Source organism: Rhagoletis pomonella, unplaced genomic scaffold, assembly GCF_013731165.1.
Source record: "Rhagoletis pomonella isolate Grant_MI unplaced genomic scaffold, Rhpom_1.0 Rhpom_scaffold_00002, whole genome shotgun sequence".
NCBI lineage: Eukaryota > Metazoa > Arthropoda > Insecta > Diptera > Tephritidae > Rhagoletis > Rhagoletis pomonella.
In genome coordinates this window covers 52,089,864-52,105,567 of record NW_023458556.1, presented here as the reverse complement: position 1 = coordinate 52,105,567, position 15,704 = coordinate 52,089,864, and the positions used below count along the sequence as shown (strand labels likewise).

General features: G+C 35.9%; 1 protein-coding gene across 1 annotated transcript in view; it reads left to right on the top strand.

The window, feature by feature from the left end:
* Window positions 1–7,086: 7,086 nt before the first annotated feature.
* The window catches only part of LOC118753700, a 15,679-nt gene continuing 7,061 nt past the window's right edge, over window positions 7,087–15,704 (top strand). The window contains exons 1-2 of the mRNA XM_036488571.1: window positions 7,087–8,047; window positions 8,147–8,382. Of these exons, the coding sequence (XP_036344464.1) occupies window positions 7,087–8,047; window positions 8,147–8,382 (1,197 nt within the window). The remainder of the gene's footprint in view (window positions 8,048–8,146; window positions 8,383–15,704) is intronic.

Below are 15,704 nucleotides of genomic sequence, written 5' to 3'. Positions count from 1 at the left end.
GTAGTCAATTTTTTTCTGAATACATAATTAATAAATTAACGAATAATTTAATCTAAAATAGGCAGATCCCAAAAATTTTTTGAGTAAAAAGCTATAATAATTTACATAAATTGTAAAGTCACTATGTTATATTTATACACGAAAATATAATTAGAACAAGTTTTCTTATTTTGTCCGGTTTATGAATCATACGGTGACCATCTGCCCTTTATTTTATTGGACGTTGCTTCTCCTCTTCACCATATTTTTGCAATTGGCTTAAGGTTCGGACATGAAAACTTAATAATAAATTGAATTCGTACGAAACTCATTGTTTCAGAGATGTGCAAAAAAATTTAGCGAGCGAATTTTTGTTAGAAAATTCTAACCCCAAAACGCGCAATGTGTTTTGGAACGAATTTCCGTCATCCCTTGTCCAATTTGCTTTGGAGACAAGCCGGCTTCGTCAACTTCACGCGTTCTGTCTATCTGAATATTATTTTGAAGACGCTCCTCTGTAAGTTTATGAAACTTACAGTTATGGGTTTTAAATATTCTACGAAAATATTAATCAGAACATTTTACTGGGTCACCGAAGATTATATATCGTCGTATTACTCGCGTGCGCGCTATAGGGATTTCTTTTTGCCTTTTAATTGTTAACTTTTAGAGGCATGTTTTAACTAACCGTATCAGGTTTTTCCTGCAGGGGTCAGCGATTCTAATAAAGTTCTATACGTAGTCTTGTGTTCGTGTGTATGTACATTAAAGCGGGTCAATTTTTTTTTACTATGCGCCTGTAGCATAGGAGGATTGTACGTCTATTTTTAAGAAAATTTTCTGAAGAAACTATGAGTCTAAAATCAATTTGGATCTGGTGGAAGTTTTGAGAAGAAAATAAGTGCAGAAATGGGTTCCGTATACCATAAAACCCCTTATAGTATGTTTTTATACAAAATTTAAGCACTTTTTTACAACACTGCAGCAAAATGCAATTAGCGCAATTCGGCAAACTCCAAAATGATTTTGGACCCATGATTTCTTGGGAAAATTTGTTTAGAATTACACGTAGAGTCCTGCCGTGCTATACGCGAATAGTCGAAAAAATCTTCCATACAAATTGACCCGCCCTAATGTATTTACACACTAATGTATGTAAGCACTCACTCACTATGCAGTCGTTTTTTGCGCTAAACAATTAGATAATGTTTACAATTTATTTGGCAAAGAAAGCAATGCGCCGCTCACAATCAGTCGGCTAACAATAAGTGCACGAAATTAGCGGCTTTAGATTAGAGAATGGTGGAATATACCCGTACGTACATATTTGCGCAGCATTTAAATAACTACCAGTGTTGCCACTTTGGCCTTTTCCGACCAAATTTGATCGCTTCTTTTTCATTTGGTAGGTTGGTCGGCAAAGTAAAATTTTGGTCGGATAGTTGAATTAAGTTTTTCAATAGTTAATTATAAAAATACTAGCAACCCGCCCGGCTTCGCACGGAAATAAAATATAAGGCCTATGTCACTCACTGAAAAAATGATTAAAATCGATCCCGTAGTTTTGATTTATTCATTACTGCCCGTGGCCCGCACGCGTTACGTTTGGAGTAAAACAATTCCCCTTTCTTTCATTTTAACATATTTACTTTTTGCATTTTTACATATTTATTTTATTTTTACAACAACAATTAATATATTACAGAATGTCTTTATATACAACGTTCACAGCTTTCTTGTCATTAGACAATACAAACATGTTTTCTCTTGAGGTTACTCTTGAAAGAGCGACATACAGTTGGCCATGTGAAAAACAGTCAACGCTCAAATCTAAGCCTGCAACGTTGAAGGTTTGACCCTGCGATTTATTAATGGTCATTGCAAAAGATGTCTTTACCGGAAATTGTAAACGTTTAAATTGGAATGGTAAATCCGATGGTATCATAGGGATTCGGGGAATCAATACATCATCTCCGGTACCACATCCTGTGAGTATTGTGCACTCTATTATGAAAGTTTTCAGTGATTTTACCAGCAAACGCGTGCCATTGCAAAGTTTAGGTGGATTCAGCTTTCTTAATAAAATAACAGGACAACCTACTTTCAACACCATTTTGTGAGGAGGGAGTCCAGACGGGTTCAAAGAGTTTAGAAATTCTGTAGGAAAATGAACAGCTTCTTCCAAATCGAGAACAGTATCGACCGAGTAGTATATTTTCGTCGGCGCATTAACCTTTGAAAGAATCAAGTTATTTACTTTATCTACTTGTTCGTTAGTTGGTGACAGAATAGCTCTTTCTTTAAACCAAGATATTGTCTTATAACTTATGTTATCAATGTCAGGATAGACATTGTTGACTAACTCTTGGATGTTGTCTATCAAAACACAAAGGTTTTCTAGGTTAATCCTTCCCTCACTTTGTGTAAATTCTCCATTGCCAACTTTTAGCAGCATCTCTGGAAATAGCCTGTTCTCACGTAAAGATGACGAAACCCTCATATTAGTTTTAAGCTCTAATTTATTGACATGTTACCGAAGGTTGGACCTTTTTAGGGAAGCATTTATTTCGTCAGCTCGTGTTGCTCGAGTCACAACTGGTAGGATTTGACGGAAATCTCCTGAGAACAGAATTGTACATCCACCCATAGGTGAATTTTTGTTGCGCAAATCGCGCATTGTCCTATTCAGTGCTTCCACAGACGTCTTGTTTGACATGGTAGCTTCGTCCCAGACTATTAATGAGCAGTCACGCATCAATTTTCCTGTATTGCTCTGTTTAGAAACACTACAGACGCTGTTATCATCATCGGTGGCGATTTTCAGCGGGAGCTTGAATGTAGAGTGTGCGGTTCGGCCTCCTTCCAAAAGCGTAGCGGCAATGCCGGATGACGCAACAACAGCTAACGCAATTTTTCCGGTGGATCTCACTTTTTTTAAAAGCAGATTGATTAATAAGGTTTTTCCTGTGCCTCCTGGGGCATGCGAGAGAGTCGTACATATGTACTTACATACATACGTACCGAGTTCTTTCACCATACGATCTAATTCAACATGAATGAGGTGGGGTGAGATTCCCGCATAACTTCGAATGTTTCATTCGGTTGACAGCGAACAAACACACAAACAGCTTTTTTTGGAAAAAGTGCTGCTTTTGTTTAAACAATTTTGGTTAAATAAGATATGAATCAACTATTTTTTTTTGATGCAGAACGAAAGTAAATATTTCAAAGTTTAACTTCAAGTAAGTTTCATTTTAATCGGTGGATTCTTTTATGATTTATGGCTGTGTAAACAAAAAATTTATGGGTTTTTACAACATTTTGTCCGATTGCCACGCCCCCTTTATATATTTCTTCACATTATAATGACATAAACCTTCCTCTTCAACCAATCTATCTATTAAAAAAAACCGCATCAAAATCCGTTGCTTAGTTTTCAAGATTTAAGCATTTAAGGGGACATAGGGACAGAAAAAGTGACTTTGTTTTATAATATGTAGTGATATATTTCAAACATCATTTTGCATATGAGCCATTTTTTTTTAAGTCGGACGGATTTCGTAAAAATAATTATGTCATGTCTTCGATTCGCTTCATTTTTTTTGTGGGTTCTATTAATGAAATAAGCGAATCAACATTTTTTTGTAATTTTTCCAAAACTTATGTTGATATATATTTAGTAAGGTGTTAAACATCGAGGTTTTGCAAGAATTTCATTAATTAATTAATTTAATTTATTTATTTTATTTAATTTATGTACAAAGTTTTGTATTCAAATCTTTTATTCTTAAATAAATGAATGTTATGCTTTCAGAATGTTTTTTTGTAATTGAAATTTATTTGGTAGGTTGTAAACGATTTTGGTCAGATTTGGGAAGAAAATTGGTAGCGAAAAAAATTGTTAGTGGCAACGCTGATAACTACCCTAATGAATTAAAGATGTTAATTGTTTAAAGTTTTTTTTATATTTTTTAGGGTTTTAGTAGTACATTTTTTTTAATGGAAAAATACAAAATTTCATTTGTGTTTGTACCACTGCACTATGGTCTGGCGACTATCATTTGCTGGTCAAAAGTCCAGAAGTAACCAAATTGGGTTGGAGAACCCCTTCGAGTTCGCTGATTTCGAATCCCATGCAAGATTTTTGGAATTTAAAATGGCGGATCCAATATGGCTACCAGATTTTATAATTTTTTCCTTTTCTCCACAAACTTATATAATAAGGAATTTTCGAGATCGCTGATTTCGAATGTGATATCAGATTTTTTTTTAATTCAAATGACGAATCCAATGTTGCGTTATCGGTTTCGGAGCAAAAACATTTAAGTTTATATATATAGATAATATATAGATAGTAGATGGATGTTTGTCAAACGGAAAGTTATAAATTTAAAATGACAAAATAAGTAATTTAGATTTATTTCGGCATTTTAAACTGTTTTTGCCGTGATTAGATCCGGTAATATCTGAATTAAGTTTACAAAGAAAAGGCAGTAAAAAAAAAACTTCAGCCTGATGAGATGAATCTGCTGCACGCTGAATTATATAATTAAACTGATACTTACCACAAACTAACGCTTTTGACTCCAGTTTTTTCCCAACCAAATTTTTTTTTTATAAACCTAATTGAGTAAAGGACTCCAGATTCCATCACATTAAAAAATAGTTTGAAAGTTTAATACTAAATGCTCTGAACTATTTTTAAATAGTTACATATAATTTTAAAACTAATTTTTTTCTGAAATGCAATTCGAGTTTCAACGAAACAAAAATGTTATTATAAAGAAACAAACTTAAGACTTTTTATGTGAATATTGGAAAAATGTAAAAATATGATTGTAAAATACTTTCGATTGCCTTTTATTTGACACTGATATTGTCATATTCTTTATAATTTAAATGATGTGTATCTTATTAATTTCTTGTGACCATACTTTAAGCTAAAATTAAATTAAATAAATTAAAATAAAACAAATCAAAGTAGAATAAAACACATACATAAATCATATAACATAATAATAAATAATAAAAAAATATATATTCTCAGCAATCGCTCGAACCGGGGATAGAACCTGAGACCTAGGGAATTATAGTACGCAGCTCTCACCATCGCGGATGCCAAACCTGCTTACTTGAGCAATAGACGAAAGCTGGCCATTTTGGCCAGCATTGTCATCGAAAATTCCCCTGATCAGTATTAATTTTGAGGATTAAAGCAAAAACAGACGGCAGCATTGATCCGGATCAACTCGGGAATTAACTGCAGTTGATCCGGATTAAGTCCGAGTTAGTCCGGATCAACGCTACCGTCTGTTTAAGCTTTTAGATGTAGAACTTAATTCAGATCAACTCAAGTTAATTCCCGAGATAATTCCGAATCAACGAATTGATATATGCTTTTACCTATTCCTTATCAAAAGTTCCTTGAAAGAATAATTTTTGTAATTAAAGCTCATGCCATAAATCGGAGAAGCTCGGCCAAACACTTACATATGTGTAAGCGCAAATCTAGTTATTATTATCAATTAACAAAGCAAAGTATATGAATTTGTTCTCAATAACACTTAGTATATATTTCAAAAATTTAATTATTTAAACGAAACCGAACCGCGGTTCACAGTTACTCATGAACCGGTTCTTGTACCGGTACCAGATTTTTCTAAGAGGCTCGAACCTCTGAACCGAACACCGGTAATTTTTCGAGCCATTTACAGCCCTGCCTGATATATTAACTCTGCTTAGGCGCGCGTTGCAAAATACAGGGCAGTGAAGTGATAATCGGAATTGAAATGGTTGAGTCAGAAAAATTTAAATCCGGGAAAGGTCATACAAGATTTAGTACATCTTCTTCTTCTTCTATGTTTTTGCAACTACGATAACGGTCGCGTGTGTCCAACCTTGAGCAGTGGCCTGCAAGAGTTCTTACAAAGAAGAACATTTCTTCTCTGTTGAACTTAAGAGCAAGAAAGTGCCTTTCCTGTCATAGAAATGAATGGTAATCCTTGAGATTTCGCAGAACGGACGATTGTTTCACCGTTCTATGGTCACAAGAGCGATGTGATCTCTATCAAACGGTTAAAACTTTGCAATCGGCACATCTATCGTGTTCTTTCCTCATAGCAAGTTGTGGCTTTTCTTGATAATTCGTCAATGGGCAGAGACCCATTATTTGAGTTCTATATAGCTGGAACATCTCGTTCAGTGATCTGCATCATTTATAGTCGAAAGACCGTCATAAAACATACAGACTGGCATTCCTCACTGTAGATATTTGAACGAAGCTTCGTGCTGTCTCACGGAAGGCCAACAGTTCCGCTTGATATACGATGCAGTGATTGGGGAGAATTAAGTGGAGGATACTTATCATTCAATTCCCCTTTTAAGTTCGGAGCCACCTATATATATTAAGGTTTATGGCATCACCTATAGCGATGCCTTTCTGCATTGAAGACAATTTAAAAAAATTTCGCTTAAATTTTTTTGGTGATTAACGCTTAATATACGCTAGATCTACATCAGCGATGGGCAGAGAGAGAAAGCTTGATGCATGGGATTATTCATAAAAAATAAATCAGATTTAAAGAGCTTTATAAAGGAACATTTTCATAAAAATGTTCGACCTATAAAGCATTAAAAGTCTTCTTAATTGTTATGAGTTTTGGTGTTAAGCTAAAAACTTCAGCACGCAGACCAACATTAATACAAAAATACATACATATGTATGTATGTACTTAGATCGTTCACTTCAAGCGGAACTAACTAGAAAATTGTGTTATGCCAGTAGCAAGTGTGTGCGTGTGCTTGAAACTTTGTGTCATTGCGTGTTTTTTTAGGAAAATCATATTATTTATTATAATTCATGCTTTCACAAAAACAGTATTATCAATTTAATCGCTTTGTATTACTTCCACATTCCAGCATTCGCTCCACACACATGCAATTGTTTTGAGCTTCATACCTCAGTGCACGCCAATGAGCTGAGATAATTTTCATACCTAAACATCAAAAAACACGAAAAACGGAAAATATATATGAGCTTAGATGTATGCGGAAGGTTTCATGGGAACCTGACAAAACGGGCCAATACGATCATACACTCAGCCCAATATGGAAGTGTATGACGACAGGCCAGTGAGTGTCTACGACAATTTAAAAACACCGCCGACTAGCATACACACAAGCACACCGAAAGCAGTGAAAAGTGTTAATACAGTAGCAGCGCCAACTGCGTCACCATTACCACCATTAACAGCACGCGGTGCAGCAACAAAACCAACAGGAACTAACGCAGCGAATAGAGCAACAAGCTCACCCATTTACGCCGAGATCGCATTCAAGTTTAATGACAATAAACAGCTAACAAATCGAGAGTCACAACAACCGCTTTTACAGCAGCAATCAACGCTTCCGTGCTTAAGTCAGCCGGCAAAGCAATCGGTGGCGACGTCAAACTTCACTGACCAGACCACACCAACACTGCGATTTGCAATAAATACAACACCAGTATTAAACAGCGGCAGCAATAACAACTACCACACTAACAGCAATAATCATCGATCAACAACACAAGCGCAAGCGAACACGTCAATTGCAATGCCAGCTCTAACGCCAATTGCAACTACGGCCACGCCAACGGCGCCGGCTGCAGCAGCGGCTCGGAATGCAAGTGCAGCACAGAGACCGCTTAGTCAGCACTCGCAATCGGAACTTAACGAAGCCAGTCAGAGTATAGCCGCGGTGAAAGCAGCATTAAATGATGCTAAATCGAAGTTTTTTGGCTTAAATGGTTATGCCACTCAAGACCACCAACACACAAATACGCCTCAGAACAATAGTAACAGCTTGGTGCATACCCCCAATATAACGAACAACACAAACGAATCTCGGTTAAGGGAACAAACATCCACGCCTCATCTACTCATCGACAGACAATTTCCAAAAGTACAAATCGTGACAACAGCCCCCACACCGCCACCAAAGAGCCAGCCCAAATATCAGAACATACCGGCGAATAGCGCCATATTTCGCAGAAACGAAGTTGCACCACCTGAACTGCCGCCTAAACCAGGTGAGTTAGCGAATGCCAAAATGCTTCGCATAAACCACTTAAATACATATGTAGATATATGAATTTTAACTCCATGCACTTATAATTTTATGCGCTTAGTCGATGCGATTGCAACACCGTCAAGAATGACCGCCACAACACCGCCCACTCAACCTGACGGCGTCGTTTCAACATCACCCAATTCAGCTGTGTTTTCATCAAACTCTGCACATTCAACGACACCATCGCCACCGCCAACGTCTCCGCTAGATGCTGGCAAGATATCGTTGTCATCTACACATGCCGCCTACAAACACATACCGTTAAATGACATTGACACCACGCAGCCATCACAAGTGAGTAGAAAAGGGTACATACGGTGGCGAGAATGTATGTAAATAGGGGAAGAGACATTTTAGTAAGTTTTGGATACTTTTCTTTGTTTAAAAAAGTTTTACTTTTTAATTTTTTTTTATAGATGTCGTCACGTGAAATGGAAAAAGTCGTGACTAAAATTTTTATTTAATTCTTAAATGATGCGAGAGTTGTAATTGATTAATTGGTGAAATCCATCATATCAATCAAAAACTGAATTTTGAATTTTTTATTAGTTACGACTTTTTGTATTGCAGCGAGGATGTTTGTTACGTCTTTTTGCATTTCAGGTGACGATTTGTAGCTTACTATCTAAAAAACCCATGTAAATGAAAACCTTGAAACTTGAACCTTTGAAACTTTTTAATAAGATTTTTTTTTGAAATTTAAGTATAATTAAGTACATGCTTGAAGCATGTCCTAGCTACCGTTCATTTTTGTCAATTTTTTGTTCGCGCATTTTCTTCCATACAAAGTATGTTGGACAATTTTTTTAATGTGAAAACGAGCAATACTTTATACAAAAATCAACGGTAAGTCCTGTAAAATTTCCAATTTTGCTAATTTTTCCACAAAGTTGACTTACGTGGTTTTTGTTAGATAACGAAAACTTTCATAAAAAATAATACTAATAATGCTAAAAATGTTTCTTCTCTATTTATATTTTCGCCACTGTACATATGCACATATGTAAGTAAGTATATGAAAATTTATGATTATGATGTCCAACTGTCCAAACCAAAAAGAATTTTCGATAAAAAAATGCATATTTGCAGTCATGGGACGAGCTTGAAGTAGATACAATGAAAAAAAATAATGAAATTTAATTTTGTCTCAAGTAATTTATAAAAATTTTCTACTTGTGCGGATATATTTATAATAATCTGATTGATGACCAGTTCCTTAATAAATCTGTGGTCAAGCATTGCTTTAAATTTTTATATATATGTATATGTACCTAGTGAAATTTATAAAACAGTTTTACTTGAAATTCTACATAATTTTGTTGGTATACAATTTTTCGAGTGCTTATTTTAAAAAGGGACTTTAAAATATCCTAGAAAGCGAGTTGAATTATACTTAGCACAAGTTAACATTATGTAAATATGAGTGTCTAATCTGAAATATTTCCAGCTGCGAGGAACTGCGAGTTCAGGTTCTATTCTTCTTTTTTTAGCACACCTCTTGTAGAATTTATTGAATTTTTATTGTAGAGCTGAAGGAAAAGACCGTGATGTGTATAATATAAAGTGGAAATGGAAGGTGTAGGCTTAACAACTCGCGAAAATAAGAAACTCTTTATCATGTTCCAAGTTGAAAAATTTCGGTACAACAAATTTCATCAAAAAGATTTTTTTTATAATTTACGCTTGTTTTTCTAGAATTGACGTTCTTTCAGATTCATGCCTTTCTGGTCAAAACCAGCATATACTCTGAATTTCATCAAAATCGGATAACATTTGCTGTGGAAATGGAAGAAGGCGTAGACATTAACAACTCGCGAAAGTAAGAAACTCTTCGCTAGATTCTAAGTTGGAAAGTTTTTGCTTAAACGAGCAGGGTTCACCAAATTTCATCAAAAATATTTTTTTTTTATAATTTGCGCTTATAACATCAAGAGGTGCGATAAACTCGGCCAAACACTTGTAATATATAAAAAGGGTTGGTTAAATGCTTTGAGTAGATCAGCGAGAATGATGCCATCATGGCTCTGTGACTCAATAATTTAAACCCGTTGAGTAGCTTTCGATGAGGAGCCCGTGCTGTATTTGCCAGATCAGCGCGCGTTACGCTAAGAAGAACGCATTGTACATAGAAATCGTGTTTGCGTAAGTAATTCCAGCAGAAAATTTGACTCAGGACAAAGGTAAGGTGCTATTATATTAAAGGGCTCAATAAAAGGAATTGAGTTCCAAAAAACGATTAAAGAATGCATCTGCAATCCACTAGGAGAAATAAGTACCCTCTATTTCTAAAGATGCACACTCCCGGTTCGTTAACGCAAGTTGAAATACAGATCGTCGCCAATGCCAATACCCTAATTGACGATGCTCCGAAGAAGAGAGAATTTGATTAAGGAATGTCTCTCCGTCCGTTCGTCCGTTGGTGCTGCCCGACTCGAGATACATAGATTGTATATGTAGTACATACGTACATACATAGGTTGGTAGGTAGGTTGTCGCGGTTGTCTGTAAGACACACTTATACTCCGGGCCCTTTGTGATACCGCATGTGGGGTCAGTCACCTCCCAATCCCTCTTAAAACCATTTTGAGGAATTTTAGAAGATCCTAGATTTCAACGCATCTAAAGTCATCCAGGTTAATTGTCTACCCACTGTGGAGAGTCTTCGTCTGGATAGAGCAAGGTGCAGAATCGTTTCCTCCTCTTCTTCATCTTGACAACTTCTACAGAAGTCATTTAGCCAGACGCATAGTTGATAGGCATGCCTACCAGTTAGACAGTGTCCTGTTATAACAGATACTAACAAACTGATATTCTGCTTATTTAAGCTCGGTAGTTGTCCATAGTTTCCTGACAGCTTTACAGGTGATTTCGTCATGCCACCTGCTGTTCGCTACTTTAGTGAGCCTCTCGGAGATAAGTAGCTTGCACGTTTGTAAGGGTATTCCTATTTCATCGTTTATATCCTCAATAGGGAGTTTGGTGCCAAGTCGCGCCAGTTCATCCGCCTTGCAGTTTCCTTCAATGTCGCAGTGTCCCGGAACTCATATCACCTTTCGGCGAACACGTGACTCTGTCTCAAAGACGGGTATGCTGTAGATCGGCGGGAATGATTCCGTCTGTTCCCGGAGACTTATACGGTTGGAAGCTGTTTAATGTTCTCCTTAGTAATAAGGTTCGCTGGGAGGTCATCGTTGTTGCCTGCGAGTTGAGTGTTGGCTACTTTTCTCCGGAGGCAACCCAGAAAGTGCGTTTGTATTAGAAGCTCTAATGTTTCTTCGCCGCTAGCTGTCCAATCCCCATCTTCCTTGAGGTAGCTTATATTGCTAGGACACGTTGATAGTATCTTACCTAGTCTGCTGACCTCGGAAGAGATTTCCTTTTTTTGACACAAGTTTCTCCATGAGAAGCGCTGACAGTCCTTAAATTCGCTCCAAGAGTTGAATCTCTTTGTTTCGTTAAATTTTGATGCAATAAAAGTTATGTACTATTACTTTAATAATTTATTAGGAACCAAACCGTTAAACAAAAATTTTGTCCACGAAAGATGTGTTTGAAGGGAAAATAAATTTTAAAACCTACTTGAGAAAACGGCACTTCCCTTTCTAAGCCCCACAGATAGAATTAACTCTTAATCCGGTTCAAGTGCAGTTAATTCCTGGCTAATGTACATATGTATATGCTGGCGTTAAGCCTTGCTGTTGAACCCTAGGATTTCATTATCATCGGTATATGACAGCAGCATAGTGATAAATATTTTTATACGCATGTGATGACGCTGCCATTCAGGTGGACAGCTTGTATTACGCTTGCCAACATCAGTTTCAAGAAGTCGCACAACAGTTTCTTTGTCTAAAACCTCGTTTGCTTTCGCACATCCCAGTGATATCTTTCTCAATTAGGACGGAGCTAAAGGTTTTGCTAAGCGTCGCTCTACAAAGCCGTATTAGCTTTGTTTGAATCCCAAATTTATATTTTCATGGTTCCGTACCGGCATCTGTCGCACTATCCAAATCTGGTTAAACTAATGAACCCAATCATTTAGCTCATTAATTGCTTCAGTCGTTCACACATTATCGTCGATAGGACCTTATTAGCAATACTAGGGCTTATTTCGCGCTAATTGTAGCAAACAGTAGGGCCGTCTTCTTGTGGATTGAGCGAAGTAAACTGATCCATCAAGCTTGAGATATGTATGTATGTATGTATGTTTTAATCAAATAAAAGCTCGACAGCTGGTATGTACAACCTATCAGCTCTTTACAGCCCGCTTTGAACAGTTCAACAGATATTAGACCGGCTCCAGATGCTTTGTTGCTTTTAACCCGCATTATTGATGTTCTCACCTCGTCTTGATCGAGTAGAAGGACGTGTGATTCGTCCCAATAGATCTGTCTCGAATCTTCTTCGTCAAACATGCAGCCTTTGTCGCCATTCAAAAGGGTAGATAAGTAATACTTCCTTTCTCGATCTGAACTCTCGACTGCCAGCACTGCCTCACCAAAGAAAAGACTTTCTTCCCTTATTTTTATTGGTACCGCTCAATTGCCGTATGCGACACCAATGGCTGTGTAGGGTAGCTTAGTCTACTGCGTATTTCTTCTAAAGTTTCTGCGTGGTAGTAGTAACCAACAAACTTTTCCGTAGCGCTATGGAGTGATTTGGAAACGAAATCCCGACACTAATTTAAATTCATTTAAATGTGCGCGAATTGCGTGATTGCAGATTCTCGATGTTTATCTCCTTGGATGGACATTTTACGTCAAGTATGCTTTAAGGTTATTTTCCGTCTATACATAGGTACCTCGTTCTTTGATCAGCGGGCATTTAAGTACCCTGTTGATATTTCGTTACTACTAACCTCAATTTACCGTGCTGTGGCGACGTCGACAATCCCTGCTCCGTTAACGGAGTTGTACTCATGATTGTTGAAATTTCCGGCAGTAGGAGCAAATATGCTTGTTTGCTTACCCTGTTGTTATAGTTTATTGCTGTGGTAACCCGAGGCTACACATGGATTTGATTACTGCATCTCGCACATCGGCTGCTTACGTTACTCAGAATGCGCAACGTTGTTGCAAGACCCGGGTTTGAGTAAAGCAACCATATAAAACAACAAAACGAAAAGTAATTATTATCATATGTATTACTTTTGCATTTTGTCTTGTTATCTAAGAGACATTGCGAGTTTATTTAAATTACAATGAGAAAGTGAGCAGCTTGCAATATGTAATTAATTCATGTAAGTCAATTAAAACGTCCATTTTACAGTAATAAAATTGTCATGAAACGTTTCAATAAAGTTTTAAATCTGTTTTAAATTATAGGGGTAATCATTTATCCGAATGTTTACTCGCATTACGCTAATAAATTTAAACTATTGATGAAGATAAATAGGTATGCATTAGGGTGGCCCAAAAAAAAGTAAAGTCAATATTTTAATGCTCTCACCCTCTAGGATTGTTCTACATCGCAAAAAAAGTAAATATAGCAGTATTTTTTTATTTGAAAATCAAAAAAATATTTAGGGGTCGCCAAAGGTGCTCAAAGTCTTCCAAATATTTTATATGGAAAAAAAATTTCATTGCCCCTTAGATATTTCGGAGTTTAGGAGGACTATGAAAAAATGGTTCCAATCGAAAAATATTGAGTTTTAAGAATTCTATACAATTTCTACGAAAGTTTGTTTTTTTCCATATAAAATAGATAGATGGAAAACTTTGAGCGCTAAATATTTTTGGATTTCAAAGTAAAAAATAGGGGTATATTTTTATTCGGTATAGAACAATCCTAGGGGGTGAGAGCATAAAAAATTCGGCTTTACTTTTTACATAAATTTTTGCACCACCCTAGTGTACATACATACATAGATTTATATATAAATGCATAAAATACGAACGGCTAAGAGCTGGAGTTTTATAACGGATAAAAGTCAGCTGGTTTTGAGTTAAAGTCCAAATTTTCCTCACGGGAAAAGGAGGAAAAAACACCGTTTTCAGCTACTTGATTTGAATAAAATATTTTCAAATCAGCGACAAATATATTATCCCTCTGACATTCTTAAAACTTGGTATTCACCACCAGGGTTATGTGGAAAAGGTGCCTGTCTTTTCACGTACACATTTATAATAATTATTTAGCTGTTTTGTCAAAATGCGCTTTCCAGAAGCCGAACATAGATTAGTTTTGTTTTTTCTCGTAACTAATGCCGAATTTCCACTAGGCATTGAAATGACAAAACGGTATTTCATTAAAAAAAAAATGCCATGTGGAAATGAATTTAATGACAATTTTTTTTTAATGTAATGACGACTTTGTCATTTGTAATTTTTGCCATTTAATGCCTAGTGGATATCCGGCATAAAGAAGTTACGGTTTAAACTTTTCCGAAGTAAATAATTATAGTTTTGGCCTAATAAATTATATTAAACCAGTGTAAGAAGCAACAAGAGTTTATAAGGCGAACTTAGCGTAGTGGGTAGACCACTGGTTTTGTAAGCTGTGGTCGCTGTGTCGAATTTCAGTGACCGCGAAGAAGTCTGATGAGGAGATGTGGGGATCTCCAATATAGCAGCTATAACTTCTACCATTTACGAACTATTGTTTTTTTTCCACAATAATTTTGCATATCAAACGGCCTCAAGCTCAATAAAAATTGTTTAATGTAAATAATTAGGGATAGTTCTGAGCGACAGAGTGATATTCAACGTGACTATTTCAATTGTTAAAAATAACCAACTTGTAAATATCTTTTTTGCAGAATTTCTATAAATACCTTACTTTTCATTACCTATGACAAAACTAATTTAAAGTGAGTTGTAAGTCATTCAGCAGTCATGCAGACATAGTCACGAGTTTGTTTTCTTTAAAATAGCCTCATACAAAAATTACTTTCAATACACTTTTTTGTACATTTCACAAATACTCTTTCGATTTCTGGACAAATATGATGAAGATCGAAATTACGGCATTCAAATATGGGGCCATCTACAGCATAAAATGTAAACAAATAAACAAATATGCAATGTTAAATATAAGCTACATAAATAAAAATTTAAAAAAGAAAGAATTAAAAGTTTTGTTGAATTGTTTTCGGCATTTTATGTCCAAAAATAGTAAGTCTCAAGTTAGTTGACGTGTAATGCAGAGGTATCCAGGACTGACTTTTTTGCGGCCAGCGCCCCACAAAAGTATATAGCGCTCGCGTAAACAACCATAAATTTGGTATAAGCTAACGTCACTCCCTGCAGGGTCCATTCACAAAAGTCGAAAAAAAGATAGTTTTTATGTGCATACACGTGATAAATGCAGGTTTTAAAACTTTTTTTGTGGGGATTTTTTTTTTTCATTTACTTATTACATTTTTTTACATTACAATAAGAAGTGGGTATAAATAAGTTTTTCGAAAGTCGTTATTTTATATATGTTTAACTACATAAATCGAACATTGTTGTATGTTTACAAAAAAAAACTTTTTGTAAATCTCAGAAAAACGTAATTTTCATGAACGAGGAATGAGTGAAAGATATCAAATTTAATTACCTTCCTATGGATATACTATATGTTTTCATAAATATACGGGTTCCATAGATATTAGATATTTTTATGATCGACCTTTT